This window comes from Athene cunicularia (genome assembly GCF_003259725.1).
Source record: "Athene cunicularia isolate RWA chromosome 17 unlocalized genomic scaffold, athCun1 chr17_part1, whole genome shotgun sequence".
NCBI lineage: Eukaryota > Metazoa > Chordata > Aves > Strigiformes > Strigidae > Athene > Athene cunicularia.
Window position 1 is genome coordinate 12,342,945 of NW_020799122.1, and position 22,183 is coordinate 12,365,127.

The 22,183-nt window shown below is 38.9% G+C and overlaps 1 protein-coding gene across 1 annotated transcript; it reads left to right on the top strand.

Moving 5' to 3' along the window:
* Positions 1–1,750: 1,750 nt before the first annotated feature.
* On the top strand, positions 1,751–20,752 carry MAN1B1 (mannosidase alpha class 1B member 1). The gene is made up of 13 exons (XM_026860697.1): positions 1,751–1,866; positions 1,989–2,097; positions 2,739–2,875; positions 3,937–4,097; positions 5,698–5,807; positions 7,093–7,278; positions 9,954–10,102; positions 10,783–10,971; positions 11,939–12,129; positions 13,507–13,627; positions 16,061–16,258; positions 16,566–16,697; positions 17,562–20,752. Exons 1-13 carry the CDS (start codon positions 1,840–1,842, stop codon positions 17,763–17,765), a joined length of 1,914 nt encoding a protein of 637 aa, XP_026716498.1. The 5' UTR covers positions 1,751–1,839; the 3' UTR covers positions 17,766–20,752.
* The last annotated feature ends 1,431 nt before the right edge of the window (positions 20,753–22,183 follow it).

Consider the following 22,183-nt stretch of genomic DNA (forward strand, 5'->3'; position numbering starts at 1 on the left):
CGGCGCTCCTGGTGGCGGGTAAGGGCGGGCTCCGGGCCGTGAGGGGAGGACCCGGCCTGGAGCGGGTGGGGAGCTGTACGGCGGTGGCGAGCTGGGTGCACGGGGCACCTGGCAGTGAGGGAGCACTGCTGGGCTGGCGGGGACGGTCTGTAGGGAGTGGTGAGGGGTGTCTCTGGGCTTGGGTGCAGGTGGACTGTGTACTGAGGGCCCTGGCTGGGGACCCCGCGTCCTGAGCTGTGGGCACTTGGCGATGGGGATACCCTGGGCTTTGTGGGGGGGGTGGCCCCAGGCTGGGGGTCTGTTCTCAGCAGTTCAGGTGGCAGCTCTCCACCTAATAGGGCTTTGTGGAGTGCAGGCTGGTTGAGGGTGCTCTAAGTTATATCTTAATTTTTGTGAACGAAGCTGTGTGGAAATTGGGAGGATAGGGAGAGGGCAGGCAGCTTTACAGCGGGTGGGAGTCTTGGGCTGGAGAGGCAGGGTGGGAAAGTGTGAGTCGGAAGGGAGAAGGTAACCTTTGTTGCAGATAGCCACCTATAGAGGTTTACAGGTGGTCAGGTGAAGTGTCTGGAGAACTTTTCTAGGGACACATTAGGGCAGCTTCTCTCTATTAATAGCTAGGGCAATGTGGGAATAGAACACAAGAAGTTCCACCCTTCTTTTATCCTTATGCTTTGTCAGGAAAAAAAAAGTAAGATGGTGGTGAATGTCCTTATGAATTCTTGTGCCTTATTCCTACCCAGCCCAAGACACCACAGTCAATGCCTCTTCCCATCCTACCCTTAGGAAACACGGGGCTGCTGGGTTTCAAGCATCCTTCTGCAGTTGGGAGATGATTTGCTGTGCTGGTAGAGCCGAAGGTGAAGGAGTGGGATCTGCACCTCGTGGTGTGCATGGGGAAGGGTGTCCAGGATTACTGTGCTGTCAGTGCTGAGGGAGGAAAAGAGGAAATGTGTGCTGTGGAGCTCGGCAATGGGAGCATGTTGCCGGTTCTTTGCTGAAACATTTGCAACCTCTGGATGATGACTATGGGAAGTGCTGGATGGTGTAGAGTGGTTTGTAGGAAACTGCAAGTTGTTCCCGAGCGTAGCACTGGCACCGAATAGCCCTCTCTGCATGCTGAAACTAGCCATCAGAAGCAAAATGCTGCTTTGGTGAATTCTGATAGGACTATTCGAAAACTATAAAATGGTAATTTATCAGTTAATGTTTAGCTCTAACTGCTCTCTCTCTAAATGGAGGAAACTTCCTTTTCAGGCTAATGTAGTATTTGCTGTTTGACTTTTAGTGATTTTGTTGTATATACTTCAGTTTTAAAACCACATTTTTGCCTGGGACTAAACTTGAAAACGTTGTGGGTTTGTCTTGTTCATTCTTCTCTTGGTCTGCTTCATTTTCATGTTGTTGCGGGTTGGTGACTTTATTTGTGGTGGCAGCACCTGTTCTGTGTGACGGTTACACATATGTTTGTCAGAGGCAGGATGCCTGGTTTTTCTTGTCCAGTAAGTGGTGCTTATCTTATTTTGAGCCTTCTTTGCTGCAGTAACATTTTAAATTTTCCTACCACTTTTATCTGTTCCAAATTTTCCATGTGTGTTCTGCAGTACCTCCCCAGCCAGAAGGGAGGACAGAGGCTTTTGGCTTATTTCCCAGTTGACATCTGGGCAGATGTGCAGGTCAGCCAGCAGAGGTTGTGATGAAAGTCAGCCCGCTGTGGGTGATGCTCTCTGGGAATCTCGGCATTTGGTAGTCTTAGGTTTTTGCAGAAAATGACTCTGATGTTTCTCTGAGCTTGCTAGCATGCTGTATTTCTGTTTTCTCTGTCATCAAAGAAGATAAGCAATGGATGTCTGCAGTTGGAAACAGAGGGTAAAATTAAACCTGCTCAGTTTTGTGTTTCTTGCTCTGACCAATAAGAGTTTATTTTTGACTGAGTTGAATCTTAATGTAATGCTAAATATTATTTCTTTTACTTGTTTTCTCTCTTAAAGAAATGGAAGCAGCTGTCTCGACTACAGCGGAGCATAATTCTCTTCCTGTTTGCCTTCTTGGCAGTCTGTGGAGTCATTTCATACACAACCATGGGGGAACCATGGAAAAGTATGTGCTCTGTAATGGCTCAGAATTACCGGAATGTGGTGTTATATTTAAGAGATTGTTGTAGTTTTTATAACTAGTTTTAATTTTTATTGACAGTGACTGGGTGTATCCATTAAAGCACAGCTGTGAGATGATTTTTATATGATGTTTCAATGTTTCTGCTTAATCAGAAATATTTTTCATATCCCTTCTTATTATTTTGATTAGAGCAGTGTTTTGGTTTAGTTGATTAAGATTTGGAGGCTGTGAGTGGGGTTTTTTATGATGTTTGTTTGTAGATAGTGGTAACCCAAACCTAAACAGTAGAATAAGATAATCCTCTCCTTGTTTTGATTATCCATCAGATTAGAAATTCCAGGCTTTTCTACAATATGAAGGCACATTTGCCTTTGATATTATCTTACAGCCTGTATTGAGAAGCTAAAATAATAGCAATTAAAAAGAAGCATGTGTATTTCAGCAACCTCCTTGTATATTGGGGAGTGTTAATACCAAAAGACACTTTGTATGTGTTTATCAATGTTTTGTGAATGGAAACACTTTTTGGAGGTGCATCTTGTATGTGAATACAGCAAACTTACAAATTTCTAGCTGGAGCCTAAACTGTTGATTCCTTGTGCTGAGCAATTTTGTGTGTCTAGGTCTAACAAACAAATCATTGGATGATCAAAGAACAGAAACAGAAATTCCTGGATTAAAGCTGGCAAATCCAGCCGTTCTACCAGCACCCCAGAAAGCAGATGGCAACCTTGGAGACTACCCAGAGCTTTCACCACAGGTACTATGAGAAGAAATAAGTTTTATAAAGCTACCAAAGCGTTTGTGAAAGCTGCAAATAGTGCTTGGTTTCAGCAGTTGTTGAGAAAGGAGTTACAACTTGTTATAAAAGTCTGCTCTGAGTGGAATGCTCTCTTCTCAGGGAGAGCTTTGGTATAGTATTTCTTGGCTCTACTTTTCATGTGTAAGTGTTCAGTATACTATTTCCTAATCACTGATATACCTAAGAGTGCCATGACTTTAAGTCTTACTTGAGGCTTCACTTTCCTGCTACAATTAATTTGTTTGGACTTGGAGTGCTCTGGACATCAGTCTTGTTGTTGTGAGGAGCCTAAATAGAGTCGTGGCTGAATATGAGTCGTAGGATACTGTCAGTGTCACACTGAATTGAAATAGCTTTTCTGCAAGCTTGAAAAATAGCAGCAAACAGAACAGATGTTAGTAAGTTTTGAAGGGTTACATTTGTGGGGGCTGTGATGGGAAAGAAACATGAACTGGCTGTGTGGATTAGTGTGGTAGAGGAATACTGGTTACTGTGTTGCTCTTTGTGTATTTACCTCATGAATTTTGGGATTTCCGGTTAATACGAATTTTTGTATTAAATCTTTCCCTCACTCTGCACAAATGTACATATATTACTTGTATAGTAATTCTTGGTATTATCTAACAATAGCAGTGTAAGCTTTTTTTTTTCCCCTGATGCTTTTTGCTAATTCTGATGAAAAAATTTACTGTGCCTAGTAAAATGGAATCAAATATCTTTACAATCTTTTGGCAGTGCCTTGTGTAAAATTAAACACTGGTAGCAGTAGAGGTAGTTTAAAAGTAATTTATCAGTGTGAGTTTAAGAACTGGGTAAGTTTACCAGAAGTTTAAAACAAACAAAAAACTAAGGTCTTTAGCATACCTTCCATTCAGGGCAGAACTTGTATGCTGATATGATATCAAAATAAGATTTATCTGGAGTTATGTTTAACACTGGAATGCTGTTGATTTATGGTTTGAAATTTTACCATCTGTGCAACATACCAAGCACTTTTTTTTTTTTTCTTCTTTTCTCAGAAGCCACCAAAACCACCTCACGTTCGGCGTGGTCCTTCGAATCTTCAGAACAAGCCACCACAGAGGGATATGAGGCTGAAGACCCGACATGATACCAGCAAGGTTGTAGAAGAGCCAATCCAGGCTGATAAAGAAGAGAAAACGGAGAAATCCGTTATCAGGTAGAGGTGTTTCCAGCAAGTTACAGTCTGGCCTGACAGCTGTTAATATTGCTAGGCTAATTTGTTTAATTTTGATGAATGTGCAGCTTTCTTATTTTTACTGTTTGCATCCTAGAACTGCAGAGGATTTGGAGCCAAGGCTGTCTGTATTTCTAATGCACTTAGACACTCTTAATGCTCAACAGAATTCTGTAGGTTTCCACTGTTTATTTTGTAGTAGATATTGATGTATCAGTACAATAATACAGTCACAAATGTCTTTGTCCTGGACCAGCCTTGGAAGATATATCAGTGTCAGTGTTGCTTATGGGTATGATGCCACTAAGCACGGTAAGCCCGAGTTGAACTGGCAGAAGCTGTAGATGTGTATGTAGTTGTATGCATGTAACTGTACGAGATGTGCTTACTCCTTTCATACAAAAGGTTAATCATACAGTTCAAAGACCCTTTATGCAGTTACAGTAGTATCTTTTACAGTGGGTATGATGCTATGATTATATTAAGTTGTTCCCTAAGATATTATTGATTGAAATCTTTTGATTTAGGAATAACTGGAGGGGTGTAACTTGGATATAGAAACGACTACCAGAAGTTCAACAGAGGTTCTTAAGATTTGGAACACTAGCCTTTTTTTAAATGTTTGTGTCCTTTTCAGCGCTGGCAGAGCTGAGCTGATCATAGCATCAGAACTGTGCCTGCATCAGCATTTTGGCTGTTGGTGTTACTTGAAATCTCTCAGAATGACTCTTGTGCTGTGCCTTCTGCTATAACTCACAGAGTTGAATGGGTGGTAACAGGAAAACTTAGGAGAGCAATGAAAGTATAGTGAAGACTAGTTACAGATTTAAAGAATGAACGTAAGAAAGGAAATTGTGGGATTTGTGTCAGTCATAAGATATACTGACTGTAAACAATAAAAACTTTAAAGGTTCTGTAAGTCTGGTTCCCTTAGGAGGCATATCATGAACTCAGAGGCAATATATCTATATATTAAACAGCATGGTCAAGGTTGTTTGATCTTGATATGAACTTGTTTTGACTTGATGTCTGTTCTGAAAGACATTCTTAATAAAAGACATTCTGAAAGACATTCTTAATAAAAACCTGTAAAAACTGATGTATGCATCTGTGGTGGTAGGGAAGTCCTGTGAGTCCCATGCTAGTAAAGCATTAAGTGACTTTAAGTGGCTACACCTTTATGCTTATTCATGATTTTTTGATGATGATCACTTGTTTGGTACTATTTAGTGTTAGTAGCTCCTGTGATCATTTCAGAACTGAACTTCTAATGCAGCATTCTCAGGTATTTTAATTATTTTTAAAAGTTCTTTATTAAATTACATTGCTAAGGTATTTAATGAAATTCCAAGAGCCTGTAAGACACGTTTCTTAATCCAGTAAAATTTATCTGGTGCAAATTACTTTCTTTGAACAGAAAAATTATCTAGTGGACAACATAGTTGTTTTGATCCTTGATAGAAAATCCAACTGCTGTTTTATCAAAGTATTGTGAGAAAAAGGAAATGCAGAGATATCTCATTCATTTGCATGACTTTCTGTGATCAAATTAAATCTTAATTACAATCCCTTGTATTTGAAGCTGGAGAGGAGCAGTGATAGAACCTGACCAAAGCACTGAACCTCCATCTAGTAAAATAAAGGAACCAGAAAAACCTTTATCTGTGGAAGCTGAAGACCAGAAGGAACCAGGTAAATAGTACAGTTAATTATACCTTTATTTCTGTTCACTTTTATGGCTGAAGTTGTGCAATTCCTCCCCATGCATCTATTTATTTATCTATTTTAATTAAGGAAAACAGAAAGTGTAGGAAAGATTATTTACCTAGAACATCCAAGCCTTTCAGTGTCCTTATTCCACCATGACAGCCTTCATGCTTATTAGCCTTCAGAATTTGCAAATAAATTTTAGTGACAAATTTTTGAAATAGAGCCTCTGGGAGAAAGTAGACATTCCCATCCTTTCTCCAGGAAGGGACAGCCTAAAGAGAGAGGGCTTGGAAGGGACAGTTTCCTTTTTCAGCTGTGGTTTTCCTTTTGTTCTGCAAATACAGGGAAAGTAACTTCCTCCCTGAACTAAAATGAACTATTTTTAAGTCTCAACAGAATGTTGGAGAAGTTGTTTTTGCAGTTGCTGTCCTTGTGGAGTAAAGAACTTGTTGTTCTGCTTTCAGGGCTCATATGAGGAAGTTCTGATATGATAAACATGGCACATTACAGTGTGGTGTATTTGGCTTGTTCTGGCTTAATATACAGGGGTTACTTATGCTGCTTGGTGTTTCACACTCTAGAAATCTTTGTTTATAATTTTGAAAAAATTCAGCTAATGGGCTTGAAATTTTTGGTGTTGGATGTATAACATAAACTCAATTTTATGGCAAATTGAGAGCAAAAATTTCAGTAGAACCGTGGAAAAAGGTAGGACTTTGCCCAGAATGGAATAATGTATATTTTCTTCCTTTTTTGTGTTAAATGAAAAGTTCAAGAGAAATTATTTTTTATAACTGATTTTAAATTTAGCAGATGGCAATGAATAAGACAGGGAGGAAAAAATGGTATGTGGTAAGTTAGCTGAGGGTGGAATTGTTAAGCATATGTATTCAGCGGCAGAATTAGAGTTGATATAAGCAATCAACTGTTTACTGACTTTCAGGTCTTTGAGCTTTAGTGATACTCGTGTAATAGTCGTGCATGGGATTATTTTAACATTTTATTTGCCAAAGTGACTTTTTTTTTTTTTTGCCAGGGAGAGATCTCTATTTCCATCTGGCTGAATTGCTGACCAGAAACATTGACTGGTTATTCCACAGAGGAAAGGCTGTACTGAAAAGAAAAATCTAAGGATGTTTTTTCCATTACACTGATTGTTTAGCTCAGAAGAAAGTTTATTTTGTGTAGAATGCAGCAAAATGGTGTTTGGTATAGCTGCATAACTCCCCTGCAGAAGTCTTGAGCAAGGTGCCATTTCCTTTTGCAGTGCCCGTAACCGAGCGGCAGGTGGCTGTGATAGAAGCGTTCCGCCACGCCTGGAAAGGGTACAAGGATTTTGCCTGGGGCCATGATGAGCTGAAGCCCTTGTCCAAGTCCTACAGCGAGTGGTTTGGACTTGGGCTTACCTTAATTGACGCCTTGGATACCATGTGGATTTTAGGCCTAAAAGAAGGTAATTTTTTTTCCTCCTCCATTTTTTCCCCTCTAAAATAATTTCCTTATTTTCTGTTCAGGCAGTACACGTTAAGAGTTCAATGGCAGGTACATTTACTACGTGTGGTCAATAACTTTTGTTTACCTGTGAGGGTAAATACATATATATATATATATATATATATATATACATATGAAAAAATATATATATATATGAATATATATAAATAAAAACAGTATGTATAGAAATAAATATAATAAAACCCCCAATTATATTAAATAATCATTTTTCTTGGAATAGAATTTTGAGCCAGAAAAAAATATTCCACTGTTACGTATAACAAAGGATATATCTGCTAGAAACTGAGGAAGGTGTTACTAAGCTTTCTGATTTTTGTTTCTGTACTAAAACTCTAGTGCTATCTGTGTACCATGATACAGCCACTGTAGGCTTTCTGCCTGTCAGTCTGTAAGCTTATTTGTGTTTTATCACACCTAATATCAGTATTTCATACCTGGATTTAAGAAAGTTGTTTCTGTAAGGAATCAATAGATGGAGAAGGGGAGTGTTCAATACCTCCTCCCTGAACTGCTCTGATATCTGTATTTTTTCAGTTATTCTTGAGGTGATTAGGTTAGAAAACTTTCAAACAGATTTTAAAAACTAAGCCAAAAATTGTGCAATTCTGTTGCAAAAAACTTGCTTACTCAGTACTTAGGGGTTTTTTTTGTTGTTGTTTTGGGTTTTTTTTGTTGTGGAGTGTTTTTCTTTGTGGTATTTAAAAATTCTTGGAGCTGTATCTATTTAACCTTTGTAGATAGCTACCTTTGTAGACTTCTATCCATCATGCATTTTTTTTAGTGTCAGGATAGGAGGAACAGAGGTGCTAGTAAGGGGACAATAAACAGTCAAAGTCTCTTATGATTTTGTCTGTTTCACCTTTGAAGTTTGTGTAAAATATTCAATGAAATAAAAACTCTATATCATGTCTGCAGCTCTAGGCCTGAGCAGTGAATCTTTCAAAAAGTTGACAGTGTGCTGCTTTTTTTTTTTCCTAAAAAATTAATTGTGAACTGCATAGAGCTTTTAAAGTAAGCTATTAGTAATTTAGATGTGTTGGAAATGGGTTCTTGGTGAAGTCTTCTTCATATTTTAAAGCACTTCTTTTGCTGATTGCCTTAGAAAGCTCCTGTTTTTTTTTTTTCTGAATAACAAATGCTATCTAAATTAAAGTTCTGTTTGAGGTTGCCAGTCTTTCTTGCAAGCTGATCAGTGCTAATGCTTCTGTGAAAGAGGACTTTACCTTTTCTGTTGTACTGCTGCATAGTGCTAACATCTGACAGTGGAGATTTTTCTGTGGTTCTCAGTCTACCCAACATCCAGTATTTACCCGATACCCAAACCATTTTTTTCTCATGAGGACATAGAGGCATCCTTTTGCTTTAGAGTTAATCTTCTGTGGAATATCTTCCATTTCTGGGAAACTGATTGTTCTGCACCTGCTCACCTTCCTGGAAGGTGTGATAGTTCAAGATTACAAAAAGGACATAGAGTTACTCGAATATGTCCAGAAAAGGGCTACAAAGTTGGTCAAAGTTGGTCTGGAACACGTCCTGTGAGGAGCAGCTGAGGGAACTGGGGATGTTTAGTCTGGAGAAGGAGAGGGTGATAAGGTCTCCCCTCAGCCTCCTCAACTACCTGAAAGGAAGCTGCAGAGAGCTGGGTTTGAGCCTCTTTAGCCTAGTAGAAAGCGACAGGACAAGAGGGAATTGGCCTCAAGTTGCGCCAGGGAAAGTTCAGACTAGATATTAGGAAGCATTTCTTTCCAGAACGGGTTGTTGGGAGTCCCCATCCCTGGAGGTGTTCAAGAGTAGGGTTGATTCGGAGCTTAAGGATATGCTGTAGGTTGGAACTGTGCTAGGAGAATGGTTGGACTAGATGATCTCCAGGGTCCTTTCCAACCTAGAGGATTCTGTGATTCTGTGAAGATTAGTTTAGACTTTATAGCTAAAGGCATGAGCTAACTCACATCCACCATGGAGTTAGACCCTGTGCAAAAACAGTCATTGAGTGAGACTGCTGATAAGATGACTTTTGAATCTAAAATGTTTTTTTACATTCCTTTTTGAAGTACTAGAGTGATAAACAACCATTTTTGTTTCTGGACAAAAAATGGCAGACTGCTGGGATTTTAGGGTTAGGTGCTGAAGTAGGAGGCAGGCTCCCCAGGACATTGCTAGACTAGATGTATTAACTGAAAATGTTATTGTTAAAATGTTATCTGTTATGGTAGATAACAGCTTTGGTTTAAATAGGTTTCATGATAAAGTTCAGAAAGCTCTTGTGGAAGTGTAACTAATTGTCTGACAAGTCAAATGGATGGACTTAAAAGATCTCAATATCTGGACAATTTTAATAAAGAATTCCCTCAATTTCTATTTTTAGACTATTAGAAACTTTGTATTTTGCTGGGTATTTTTGTCTGTATGCATCTGTGGTGTCTGTTGAATAAGAATTAAGCCAATGATAGTCAAACTTTTCCTACCATGTGCTCTATTTTAGTTTTCCACCTAAAATTGTGATCCCTTTAGAGAGATACAAGTAACTGTCATGGATATATGGAGTATTAATGTCTCTAGTCTGTTTGAAACATGCCAGAAGTTCATGACTGGACTACCTTTTATGCTTTGCAGAGTTTGAAGAAGCAAGAAAATGGGTAGCAAACGATTTAGTATTTGATAAAAATGTGGATGTAAACCTCTTTGAGAGCACTATTCGTATCCTGGGGGGCTTGCTGAGCACCTACCATCTCTCTGGAGATAGCCTCTTCCTGGAAAAAGCTGTGAGTGACTAGTCTTAGAAATGAAACTAGATTATGTATTCTGTATTGGACGTAGTTAAGGGAAGATTCATCAGAAAGTTAAATGTTGCTGTTTTTTTAAGTTGCATATTTAAAGTGGTGGGAAAGGTTTTTATCATTAATCTTTTAAGCCTGCACTTCTTTTTGCTTTCTGGATAACCTCAGAACCTTGCTGTGTTTTGTCAGGCATTCTTATATGCCTGTTTTTCTGTTGATTAAGAGCTGACCATAATAAAATTCTTGCAACAAAAGTAGAAATAAATGGTTAGCAGAGAGTAATAGTTGTCATTTGTTGCCCTTTCTGTGTGTTTTAACAGCATCAGCCAGCTATTTAGATTAGCTAGATTCAGTCAATGACTTCAGAATTGCATCACATTGCATAGAGGTTGCAGACTCCAATGAGGCTTGCAATACTAGGAACAAGGTAGAAATTCTTTACTCTTACTTTAGTAATTACTAAATGTAGTAATTACATAGTCATTACTGTGAATAAATCCATGACTCTTTTTAATTCTTGGCTTTCTTGCACCATCTATACCAAGCTGCTACTCTTTCTTCTTGTGTCTGCTTGGTGAAAGAAAATCTCAAGGGGGGGTCTGTGTGTATATATTTATTTTTTGTTTTCTTTGTTGTTTTGTCCTGTGCTCTTGGATTTTCTTTAGAAAGACATCGGGAACAGGCTTATGCCAGCATTCAAGACCCCCTCCAAGATACCATATTCTGATGTCAACATTGGCCGTGGCACTGCACATCCACCTCGCTGGACATCCGACAGCACTGTGGCAGAGGTGACCAGTATTCAGCTCGAGTTTAGGGAGCTCTCTCGTCTCACTGGAGATGAGAAATTCCAGGTATGGAAGAATCAGTCACTGTTTTTCTCTTTTTCCACCTCTCTACAGCTCCACCACTGACTCTTTTGTCAATACATGTGGTCTCTGTAGTCTCTAAGTGACACTAAATGAGTTCTGAAACTCTAGATGAGGGAAGAAAAAGAGACAATTCCAATTATTTTTTTAAGTACCAAAAAGTCAATAAATATTTTTTCTCAGAAACAGCTTTTGATTTTAAAAAAAAACAACCAAGCAACAGCAAAACCAAACCACAACAAAAACCAAACACCACTGTCCCTCCACTGCCCCCCTCCAAGTTTTTGTTATTGACATTTTTGTTTGACACTAGGTTGTCAGATTTTGAAAAAATACTAAACTAAACCGAGGACTATGAAACTGTGCCTTGCTTAATGTTGTTAGAATTCTATGTGAGGTTTCTTGATGACACTATCTAAATGCAAAGAACAAAACCTTGGTGTTGCCATGCAAGGAACTAAAATGTGATTCACTGACAGGAGGTCACAGTATAAGGAAGTTAGTTGAAATAAAAATACTTAGAGGAGAATATTTTCCAGTCTTTTTGTTTGGTGACGTTTTGTTGTTTTAAACTGTATCCACAGCTCAATTTTTGTGCAGTTATATAAAGAAGTTTAAGCTATTGCATGATTCACGGAGTTGTTATTTTAGCTGGACTTCTTGCAGATATGATCATAGTCCAGTGCAATACTGGTTTTCAAGTGGGCTTATTTGAAGGAAAGGAAATAGTTACTGTTATGTCACAGTACTTAAATGTACCTAGTGCATCATGTTTTGAGAGTCAGAAAGTTTGACATCCTGTATTTAGTATATTACATGAGCTGAACTTGATATCCCTGATGCTAATTTAAGGAAGAATAATTAAAGATTTGTATCAGCCTGAAGTTATTAGCTCCATTTTTTTTGCATCATTTATACTTGTAATTTATGTTTACTATTTTCTTTCACTCAGAAAGCTGTAGATGAGGTGATGAAGCATGTTCATACCCTCTCAGGGAAAAATGATGGACTAGTGCCTATGTTCATAAACACCAATAGCGGACAGTTCACTCACCTGGGTGTCTACACTCTGGGAGCCAGAGCTGACAGCTACTATGAGTATTTGCTGAAGCAATGGATTCAGGGTGGAAAAAAAGAAAATGAGTAAGTTCTTTCCACTTCTCATGTCAGTGTGAGAATTACATGAACTGTAAAACTTTCTGTTGTAGTTTGCTGCTTTAAAGAAAAATAATGTATGTTCCCAAGAGTTGACTGAAAATATCACTGACTTTAAAAGCAAGCTAAGCAAGGAAGAGGGACCTATGGTAACTTTGATGTAAAAACAGCATGAAAGTTAGCCTTAGTCTCAAAACCTCTCCTCCTCAGAAAGATTTTAATCCTCAGCACATCAAATGTGAGAGTGTTGCAGACAGGAAAGGAGAATTAAGTCTGCAGTAGATATGGAGCATAATTAGATACTTCTGAAATACTGATGATACTTCATTTCACCAGCAATGTCTGTGTTTTCTCTGGGTTTGTTAGGGCAAGGTGAATCCTACAAGATGGTTGAAGTGGGAGATTTAATCCATAAGGAATAATTTTTCTTAGAAAGGAGACTGAAGTTTGATATTTGTGTAAAATTTCGCTTTGGGTCTCTTAGTTTCTCTTACCTGCACTGGGTAAGTGTAAGAGAATGTTTGCAAGGAGCAGAGGAATTGGAAAAGAAGGTTTCCTCCAAAAAAAGACAAAAAGTCCAAGCACTTTTTTGTCTATGAGCTAATTATGTTGGACTTGTTCATGTCAAGAGATTTAATGCTTCTCTGAGACATTTCTTTATATCAGAATGGGTGCATCTCTACAAAGAAAGTTTGTGTCACTGCTTTTTCCAAGCCACACTTCACTGTAAATGGAGACTGTGGTCTTTGGGACCATGAATGATGGAATTTAGTGAACCTCAAATAAAATTATTCAGCAATTTTTCCACATAAAAGTAGTTTGAAACAAGGGAAATTCCAGTTAAATACTGTGAAACAATGCTTCACAGTGAGAGTGGTCAAACATTGGAAAAGACTGCTCAAGGTCACCGAGGGTGATGCTTCATTAAAGGTCATACTACTACATTTTTGGATGGAGATGGTTAAAAAAATTGCTTGGGTACGCCCTCAGGCAACCTGATCTAATTGAATCTTACCAGCCTAGGTTTCTGTGGTTTCGGTTACTGTAATTCTAAGGATTGCTGAAATAAAATCTGGTTACTGCCTAGAAACAGTGGGGAGTATGTCTTCTTTAATACTTAAATTACTTGAATTTAATACTTAAATTACTTGAAATAGTAGCAATAACTACTTAATGTCCAGTTGAGGGTTTTTTTGTCAGTTTTGGTTAAATTTTGGTTAATATTGTTCTCCATTAAATTTGGTTAAATATTGTTCTTTAGACTGAAATAAGAGTCTCCAAAAGGATTGTGCTGAACATCGGCTATGATTAAATGTGTTCTGACTGTGCATACGTGAACCAACTGGGATTGATTTTAATTCACAGACTGTTGGAGGACTATATGAGAGCCATAGAAGGAGTGAAAAAGCATCTTCTTCAGCGATCACAACCCAAGAAGCTTACTTTTGTAGGAGAGCTTGCTCATGGCCATTTCAGTGCCAAGATGGTAAGAAGTACAACTGCATTTAAAAAAGCAACAAAAGAAAACAGAAAAACCACCACCACCACCAAAAAAAAGAAAAATCAATATATGGATAGGCAAATGCAGAGCTTCTGTATTGTCTTTCCCCCTTCCTTCCTCCAAAGAAAAAAACCCAACCCAAGCAACCAAGAAAAAGGAAAAACCCCCCAAACAAACAAAAACCCAAGAAAAAAAAAATATATATAGGCAGTATGATGGCAGTACTAACTACTTTGTCGATACCAGCCACCTGTGTAAACCAGCAGCCTTCTCTGAGTTATTCTGGTAAATTCATTTATGTTCCTGTGAGACAGAACATTTTGGTGCTGGAGTCAAATTTTCTTCTGTTTTGGTCATAAAATTCCAGTGTCTGAAACTGTTGAAGCAGTGCATATTTTATGTATTATTTATATTCCATAATTCAAAAATATATGTGGACACTTGCACACCTGGCTTTTCAAACCTTCAAACAAGCAGGTGATCTAATACTGTGTTACTGTGTCAAAAAAAAAAAAAAGTCTGATAATTTTGGAGGGTTCTGTCCATTCATGACATCTGTTTCTTTTCCTACATGTAGGGTTATTGAGTAAAACAGTATGCTGTTTGCTGTAGAGAAAATTGATTGATCTTAACTCCCTGTTCTTAATCTGTGCATCCATACTCTTTAAGACATTTTAAAATCTCAGTTAAAGATCTCATGCAAGTGCAAATATTGTATGAGTGTGTGGCTTTTTTTAAAGATGAATGTTGTGTTATTAATGTATGTGTAGCCTCACGCATACTTTTTCAATACCTGAAGTGAGATTAAGTGAATTCTTTGACTTGTTTGGTTTTTTGATGTAGGTGTTCAGTTCTGGTTTTCAGTATGTGCTTCTTCCATCTGAATTTCATAAAGGCTCTCCAAACCTGCTGTGAGCAAGACTGGATTGGTAGAGGGAGCTCCCCCATCCCAAGATATGACAGAATTGAATTCAGACAGATGGATTTGGCTTAGGTTTCTGCATGTATTGGTACACTTGCTTCAGTTCCAGGGAGTCACAGTTTGGTTATTTAATCAATTATTATTGAGTGAAAGGCCTGACAGCTATCTTACCCTGGCCAAGTGGAAAAGTGGAGGATGTTTGTACCCTGTGTCTGGTTGACCTTCACCACCCTCAACCGTTTCCTTTAGGACTGGACAAAGCTCTTAAAGGTCCATACAGGTGCTGCTTGTGCACCAGAGTGTTTTTACCATGTTTTGGGGTGATGAGACCTGAGCTTTCATACTGAATGGAATGGTAAGAATCATTTGAAATTACATATGTGACTTTAATCTGCAACTCTTACATTCACAGTACCATTGGTGAATTAGCCCCTGAAGGACAATCAGTCTTGTACTGCAAATTGAATTTTGCTGGAGATGAGTTTTGGGCATTTTATACAATCTGGTTTCTGTTTCAACTGACTTCAACTGAGCTTTCTTGGAAAGTTAACTAAATTAATCTTGATTGCTTACAAATGTGTCACAGTTCTTGATGTAATACCACTCCTGTTGTCCTTTGAAGAAATTGTTTGCTGTAGCAAGTAAAAGCTAAGGAAGAAGTGTCCCTATGGTGCTTTCATTTCTGCTGCTTTGTCTTGGGAGAGCAAGCAGGAATGCTCTTTATAAGGTCATCCTCAGATGCCCCTCTTCCATACATACACAGTGAGCCAGAGATGTTTTGTTCAAGATGCCTGTATCTGTGGCATTCAGCTGGCTGTAAACAAGAGAGTAAGTCTAGGAGAGCTAGTGGTGGGAATGGGAGCCTAGTGTATCCCAGTCTTCAGAAGAATGGTGCGCTTGCATCTTTGGTGTTCTGTAGAGGGTTAATAGCTTTTTACTACCCCAAATAACAAAGTTGCAAGAAAGGGGCAAGCTTTCATGCAGAAATATTCTTGAAAGCTTATCAGTGGATCTAATGATCTCTGCAGATGTTGTGTCTCTTAAATAACACCAAGATTATTTCAGAAAAATGAAATTCAGATGATCAGTGTCTCTTATGTTGTCCCTTTGGGTGTGTTTATTGAGAAACCTTTAGGTGATCCTGTTCACCACACTCCATAGGTTGGTATGAAATGAATACTTCTGGTAAACCGAAAGGCACTCTCTTCCCCCTTGCACTGACCTCAGACCTCTTTTTCAGAAATCTGACATACAAACAGAGTCTTGTGAATTTTCCAAATTAGTGATGTCTCTGGAGTGTTGCCTACCTCATGGTACATTACGTCAAATGTAAGAAGTTATGCTTGAGTTCTTGGTACCTGAAATGTGTTTTGAAGAAGAGAAGGAATGGGAAAAAAGTGAGATACACACATAGGACAGAGAGAGGCACGCATATTCACACAAATACCTGTTTATTGTGTAATTTTGTCTAGAGTAAGAGTTGTCTTGTCTTGCAGGATCACTTGGTTTGCTTTTTGCCTGGTACTCTGGCACTGGGAGCTCACAATGGATTGACTGCTGATCATATGAAATTGGCTGAAGCCCTTATAGAAACCTGTTACCAAATGTACGCTCAAGTAGAGACAGGCCTGAGTCCAGAGATCGTACACTTCAATCTTCATGCACAGAAGGGCCACAAAGATGTGGAAATCAAGGTGAACAGATAGTTGGTCTGAACTGTAATTTGATGATTCTTCTGTATCTTTGTTCTGCTGTTGAAACTCCTAGCTGGCTATTGGTGATGTGCTCTGTTGTGAAGCAGCTGCTTCTTTTGCTGCCTTCCTTTCTACTGTACTCTAGCCTTTGGTTTTAATTACCCCTGTAGTGTATTTAGAAGCTGAGTTGTGCATAATAAACTCTCCGGAGTAGGTAGAGATGGGAATCACTATTTTTTTTCTTTCTGTCTGTGTCCTTGAGAAAATTCCCTGTCTGAATTATTCTTGCCTTTTTTATCTCTTGCAGCCTGCAGACAGGCACAACTTACTGCGACCAGAAACTGTGGAAAGCCTTTTTTATATGTACAGATTCACTGGTGATAAGAAATACCAAGATTGGGGCTGGGAAATATTGCAGAACTTCAATAAATACACACGGGTAAGATCAGCTTATAATGACCTTGTTCTGTCAGCACTGTATTTGTTCACTTGCTCTCTAACTTTGGAACTTTGGAAACCTACTGTGTTTCAAGAGTCATCAAATGCATGTGGGGAAATTCATAAGAACACACTGAAAAATTCAGTTCAAGCCTTACAGTTTGAGATTATACTACTTGGTACATTCAGGGAAAGATCTGGTATTACATTGCTTAAAATGTAAAATGCAGAGGCTGCATGCAGACTGCCAAAGTGCCCTTATGTCTTCTTGGAAGCTGTTGGAATCTCTACTGTGATCTTCTTTAGAATTCAGAAGCTGAGAAGTACCTGACTGGATTGAAAGAACCCTTTGGTTGAAGTTGCCAAAAAAAATTTGCCACAAAATAGCATTAGTGCTTTAATAGAGAGTTTTTAATATTCATTCTGACTACAGTGCTTATGAAGATACCACTCTGATATGCTTTAAAAGTGGGGCCTAGATTGCAGTGGCCATTCAGTATCTATTGTCTGTTCTTTAGAGAATACGTATAGTAATTTGACGAATTCTAATGTAGAAATTGCACTAGTTACTTTCTGTACTTCTGTCCAGAAACTTCAAGGGGATGTTCTTTGTGATACCTATTTAAATTAAGCATAAATGGACATTCTGATTCATTTTATCAGTGTAGTTTCTTTTAAAGTGCAATTAGAGTTTTTTCATAACTGAAGTTTTACATGTAAATGAAAACTAAGTCTGAAATTAAAAACATGCTGATTTGTTTCATAGCACTTATTTTCCCCAAGTGCATCTGGATGTTAAGAAATGAAAATAATTGATTTTTAGATTATCAAAATGTACAAAATCTCTTCCTTTCTTTTGGCACAGGTTCCTACAGGTGGTTATACTTCCATTAACAATGTCCAGAATCCCAGCAATCCAGAGCCACGAGATAAGATGGAGAGCTTCTTCCTTGGGGAAACACTCAAATATATGTTTCTGCTGTTTTCAGATGACATAGACTTAATCAACCTTGACAAATACGTATTTAACACAGAAGCTCATCCACTCCCTATCTGGGTGCCAACATAGACTGGGTGTCAGTAGACCTTCCAATGGTGGCATTTTTATCTTCAAGTCACTTTACTTTTCACGTTTTGAGGAGAGATGCTATATTGCACCTTTTTTGACTTAAACAAACAAAACCTTTGGGAAAGCTTTTCTGATTTGGAGAAGTTATGTCAGTCTTAAATCTAATCCCTGGTTCTGGGATGGACAAGCTGTTTTTCCTGGTATTGATGATACGGTTCAGAGAATAATTGTAGTGCGGACCATGACATTCACAGGGCTCTGGTGAATGAGAACTCACGTATGTCAGTCTTACTAAATGCTCGTTAAATATCAGGAGTGCAGCAAGTTGTCTTACAGCACAGGATTGTCCCTGGAGAGAAGGAATAAGCCTACAGGTTTCTGGTTTATTCTGGATTCACTGAAACACTTGGTTACAGCGCCATTCCTTCCTCAGAACATGTTTCAGGTTTAAGAAGAGTGTTTCAGGTGGTAAGTGGAATAAACAAAGAACTGTAATGTTCCAGGTAGAAGCAAAGCTGTCAGTATTGCTACTGATACTCTGATCTCATTCCAAACTACCGAGCTATGCTGCATCACATCAGAAGAAGGAGGTAGCAGCAAAGCATCTATTGTGCAGTGTCTTAGTTTTATAGAGCACTTTGAACAATCTGTCCAGGCTGTGGCTAAAATGAATGATGGAAGAGAATTTGCTGCTGCTTTGGCTCAGAAGTGGTATATAATTTTGTAGAGGTATTGCAGTTTTTGTAACTTATCTGCAGGAATGCAGGAGATAATGTGAAACGCAAGTGAAACTACATGTGCATTTTATATATTATTTGCATCAGTTAGACTCAGGTATTCTGACTGAAAGCTGCTTTCTGAGGTTGGGCACTGGGAAAGTTTGTGAGCACATTAGATATAATTCTAAGTTAGCCTTCTTCCGTCCCTTCCTGTCCAGATACTGCATTGTTGACTCAAAACAAGCAATTGTACAGCAAAATTAATGTCATTCATAATTTTTTTCACTGTGGAGAAATTACTTTGGGTAGAAGCATTTTCATTGGTAGCATTAAAAGCAGGCAGTCTAAATGTATTACAACAGTTCCTGGTCCCAGTAGAATTAGTGAAATCTATTCAGTCGCTTGAAGACAGAGCAGACCAAGGTTTTTTTTAAGAATTGTATGGGAGCCCTGGGATCTTTCTTTTTTTGTATGTGCAAATAGATTTTTAAACCATAAATTTGGAAATCAGCTTTCTATATTGCTTTTCTTTTTGGTTTTATAGCTACTTGGACAGTCCTGTATTCACAGATAAGTTCTCAGAAATGTGCTTGTTCATATTTCTTAAAGAGGTTGTTCTTACCAAAATGTCCTTTCCCCTCACAGTAATGGGAGTGGTGGGAAGTATGCAGGTGCGTGGTAGCAACAGTGAGGTACAGTCCACTCTAAATTTAAGGCTGCTAAGTGGAATTAAATAAATCTGACTGTAATGGTTAATTTTCCAGTGGCTGGGGGGTGTGTGTGTGTGTGTATGTGTATTTTATAGTATTTGTAACCTTTGATTTGTAAAGTAAGATGCGTCTTTATTTGGTTTATGCTGATCAATTCTGTTTGCTGGAGTCAGAAGTTACCCTTGGGACCACATTTATCATTCCATATGTTAATGATGGCTTATGGAAATGGAGAAATTTTACAAATTACTTAAACGCACCTTTCTCTGTCATCAGAGGGACCCTTGGATTTGCAAGACATGACCAGTTTGTGCAGAATTATAATGTTCCTTCAGTTCACATGCCACCAGTAACCCTGGAAAGGAGTTTCTCGCTTATGTGTGCAGTGGAATCCAGTAGCTGTAGCCTTTTTCTGCACAACTGATTTGCTCCTAAGACTTTTGTTTTCTTTGACATAACAGCGAAGAAGGAAAATGCTGTTGAAATGTGGGAGGAAACACCTTAATTGTTTTTGTATGTGGAGCCAGGTTTGTGTTTCTGAGGAGCTGAGCTCTGGCTAAAAGCCAAAGGCTTAAAACTGGAGATTAAAAAGAGAAAAAAAATCAGTGAGGCTACCCAGGCTCTACTGACTTGTGTTTCTTTGGCCTTGTGCCTTCAGTTGAAGGTAGCATTGAACCCTTAATGAACTTTGCTATGGACTATAAAGCTTCCAGAGTTGGGCATTTCACCTGTACAGCAGCCCTACTGAGGAAACAAAGAGATTTCTTAGAAAGTGGAATACATATAAATGCTCACCAAAAATCTGTCTTATACTAATCTTAATGCAATCAGCTTTACCAGTGGGACTGTGGGAGTTTGTGTTATAATTTTTTTGCCTTATAGTTGGCTTGAGAGTAATCATCCATTTCATAATGAGTAAAAGGAAGGAGCGAAGAATAAATTGTCACTGTCCCAAACACACTTTTTTAGCTGAGCCTGTTGGTCTAACTGATTTCTTTTCTACCTAATTCTTCCTGGGAAACTGAATCTCTTTGCAAAGTTTGGCTTTACTGTCCTCATCCTTTAAATCTGAAGTTAAGATTTTTCATCTCTCTCTACCTTTGAGAACAAATGCTTGTTTCAGACTCCTGTATCACATGTGAAATGGTACAAACCTAAATCTGATGAAAGGTCATCTGCTTCTTCCTGTTCTTTTGCAAAGGTCACTTTAATTGCTTATTTATTTTTACTTCCTTAACAATGTCAGAGTAGTCTCTTGAGCTTTACAGCCCATCTCAGTTCCACCGTGTTCACACACACTCCCTCCTCAGCCCCAGCACAACAGAAACTTAGAAGCTTTGCATGTAGTTGAAAAGTTTTCTTTCGAGTTCTCTGTTCTTTGAATCAAAGCCTTAATTGCAGGGTCTGTAATCCATTTTGGTGTTTATGCTTTGGATGCTTAAGTCAGATGTTGCAGAAAGGCCATCTCTTCAGCCAGTGATTCTGTCCTTTTGCACAAAGTCCTGCCTTGGTTTCTCCCCAAGAGCTTGAATGCCTGGCCTAATGAAAATAAACAAAAAACCAAACCAGGTGCACCTAGCTATGCTGTTCCCTTATGCTTTCATTGAGAAACAGAAATGGGTATGGGCAGAGCCATGGAGTGTTGCACAGCTGTAGGACTTGGAACTCTAACACTCTGGGCTTTAAGCCACAGCTCAAAAAAATACATACTTGTTTGCTCAAAGAAAATTGAATAGATGGATGGGACCACAGTTGGCATCTAATCTCTGAACTTTTTGAGAACTGAAGTCTCACTACAGATCTTAGAAAGCTGGTAGTTTTGCAATGTCCATGGTATTGGCTGATGGAGGGGGGACACCTTCTGTGTTTCACACAGCTTTCCATTAACAGGATTTTCACCATTACATGCCACGCTCGGATAGAGCTGTATTTACCCCTCCAAAGACTAGGCAAAGAATTCACTGTTTCCTATTCTCTATCAGTGTGACATTGCAGTGGTGAGGGATGCATACAGGATAGGTTTTTGCAATGAACGTGTTTACACAATTTTGTGAATTTATCTTGTCCTTTAAAGACCATTTCATTTCAGCTGTGCGTTCCTACAGGCAGTTCAGCTCCTGATTTCCAATGCCACACTCAGTATGTGTCATAAGACCAGTAAAACTGACAAGTCAGGAGAGCTCCATGATGCTGTCTAGCAAGCTTGTTGCTTCAACAGAAGGGTTAAGTTTCCTGACTTTGGATTTGGGAAGAATGGTTTGGGTTTTTTTGTCTCTGAAGTATTGCTAGAATTTATTGTCAAAGTCTGGAGGTCTCAGCTTCCACAAAAAAAACAACCATAAGTTCTTCAGAAATGGATGACTTGTAGCTTGCCAGGAGAACCTGCTGCTTTGCATGATCAGTTTGCAAGCTCTGACTTAAAGGTTTGTGACCAGAGACACACTTACACTGTTTTGTGACATGCTCCCATCGTGGTCACACTCCTCATGCTGTTATGTGATGATAGAGTGAATAAGCCTCTTCTCAACCACCCCACTGGTGCAGGTCTTAAACCAGCATGGGGACTCCATCTGTGTATGGTTCTCTGGGTCACTTACTCTCTGCCTGCACTCCCTTTTCCTTCTGTGTTCCCTGAAGCTCAGCCACAAGCAGCGTTCCTGCAGAGCAGTGACTATTGGGCTGGGCTCTTCCCTTCAGTTCAGAGGACCACACAACCAGGGTTTTCTGCTTGGGTCCCATTCTTCCTTGTCCAAGGCTTGAAAATATCATGGACATTTGTGGCACTGGCTTCAGACTTCTGCCACAGTTTCTGAAGCCTGTTTTTTAAATGATTTTTAGCATTGGTCATCTGCATGAACGTCCATTTATATCTTGTTTATCCCTTTGCCACAGTATCTGAAAACCTTTAGTTCATCTTTCCATATAAATCAAACCATTTGTGTCCTTTGCACTATGTGGATTCCTTTGGGGAAAGTACTGTCAGCCAGCA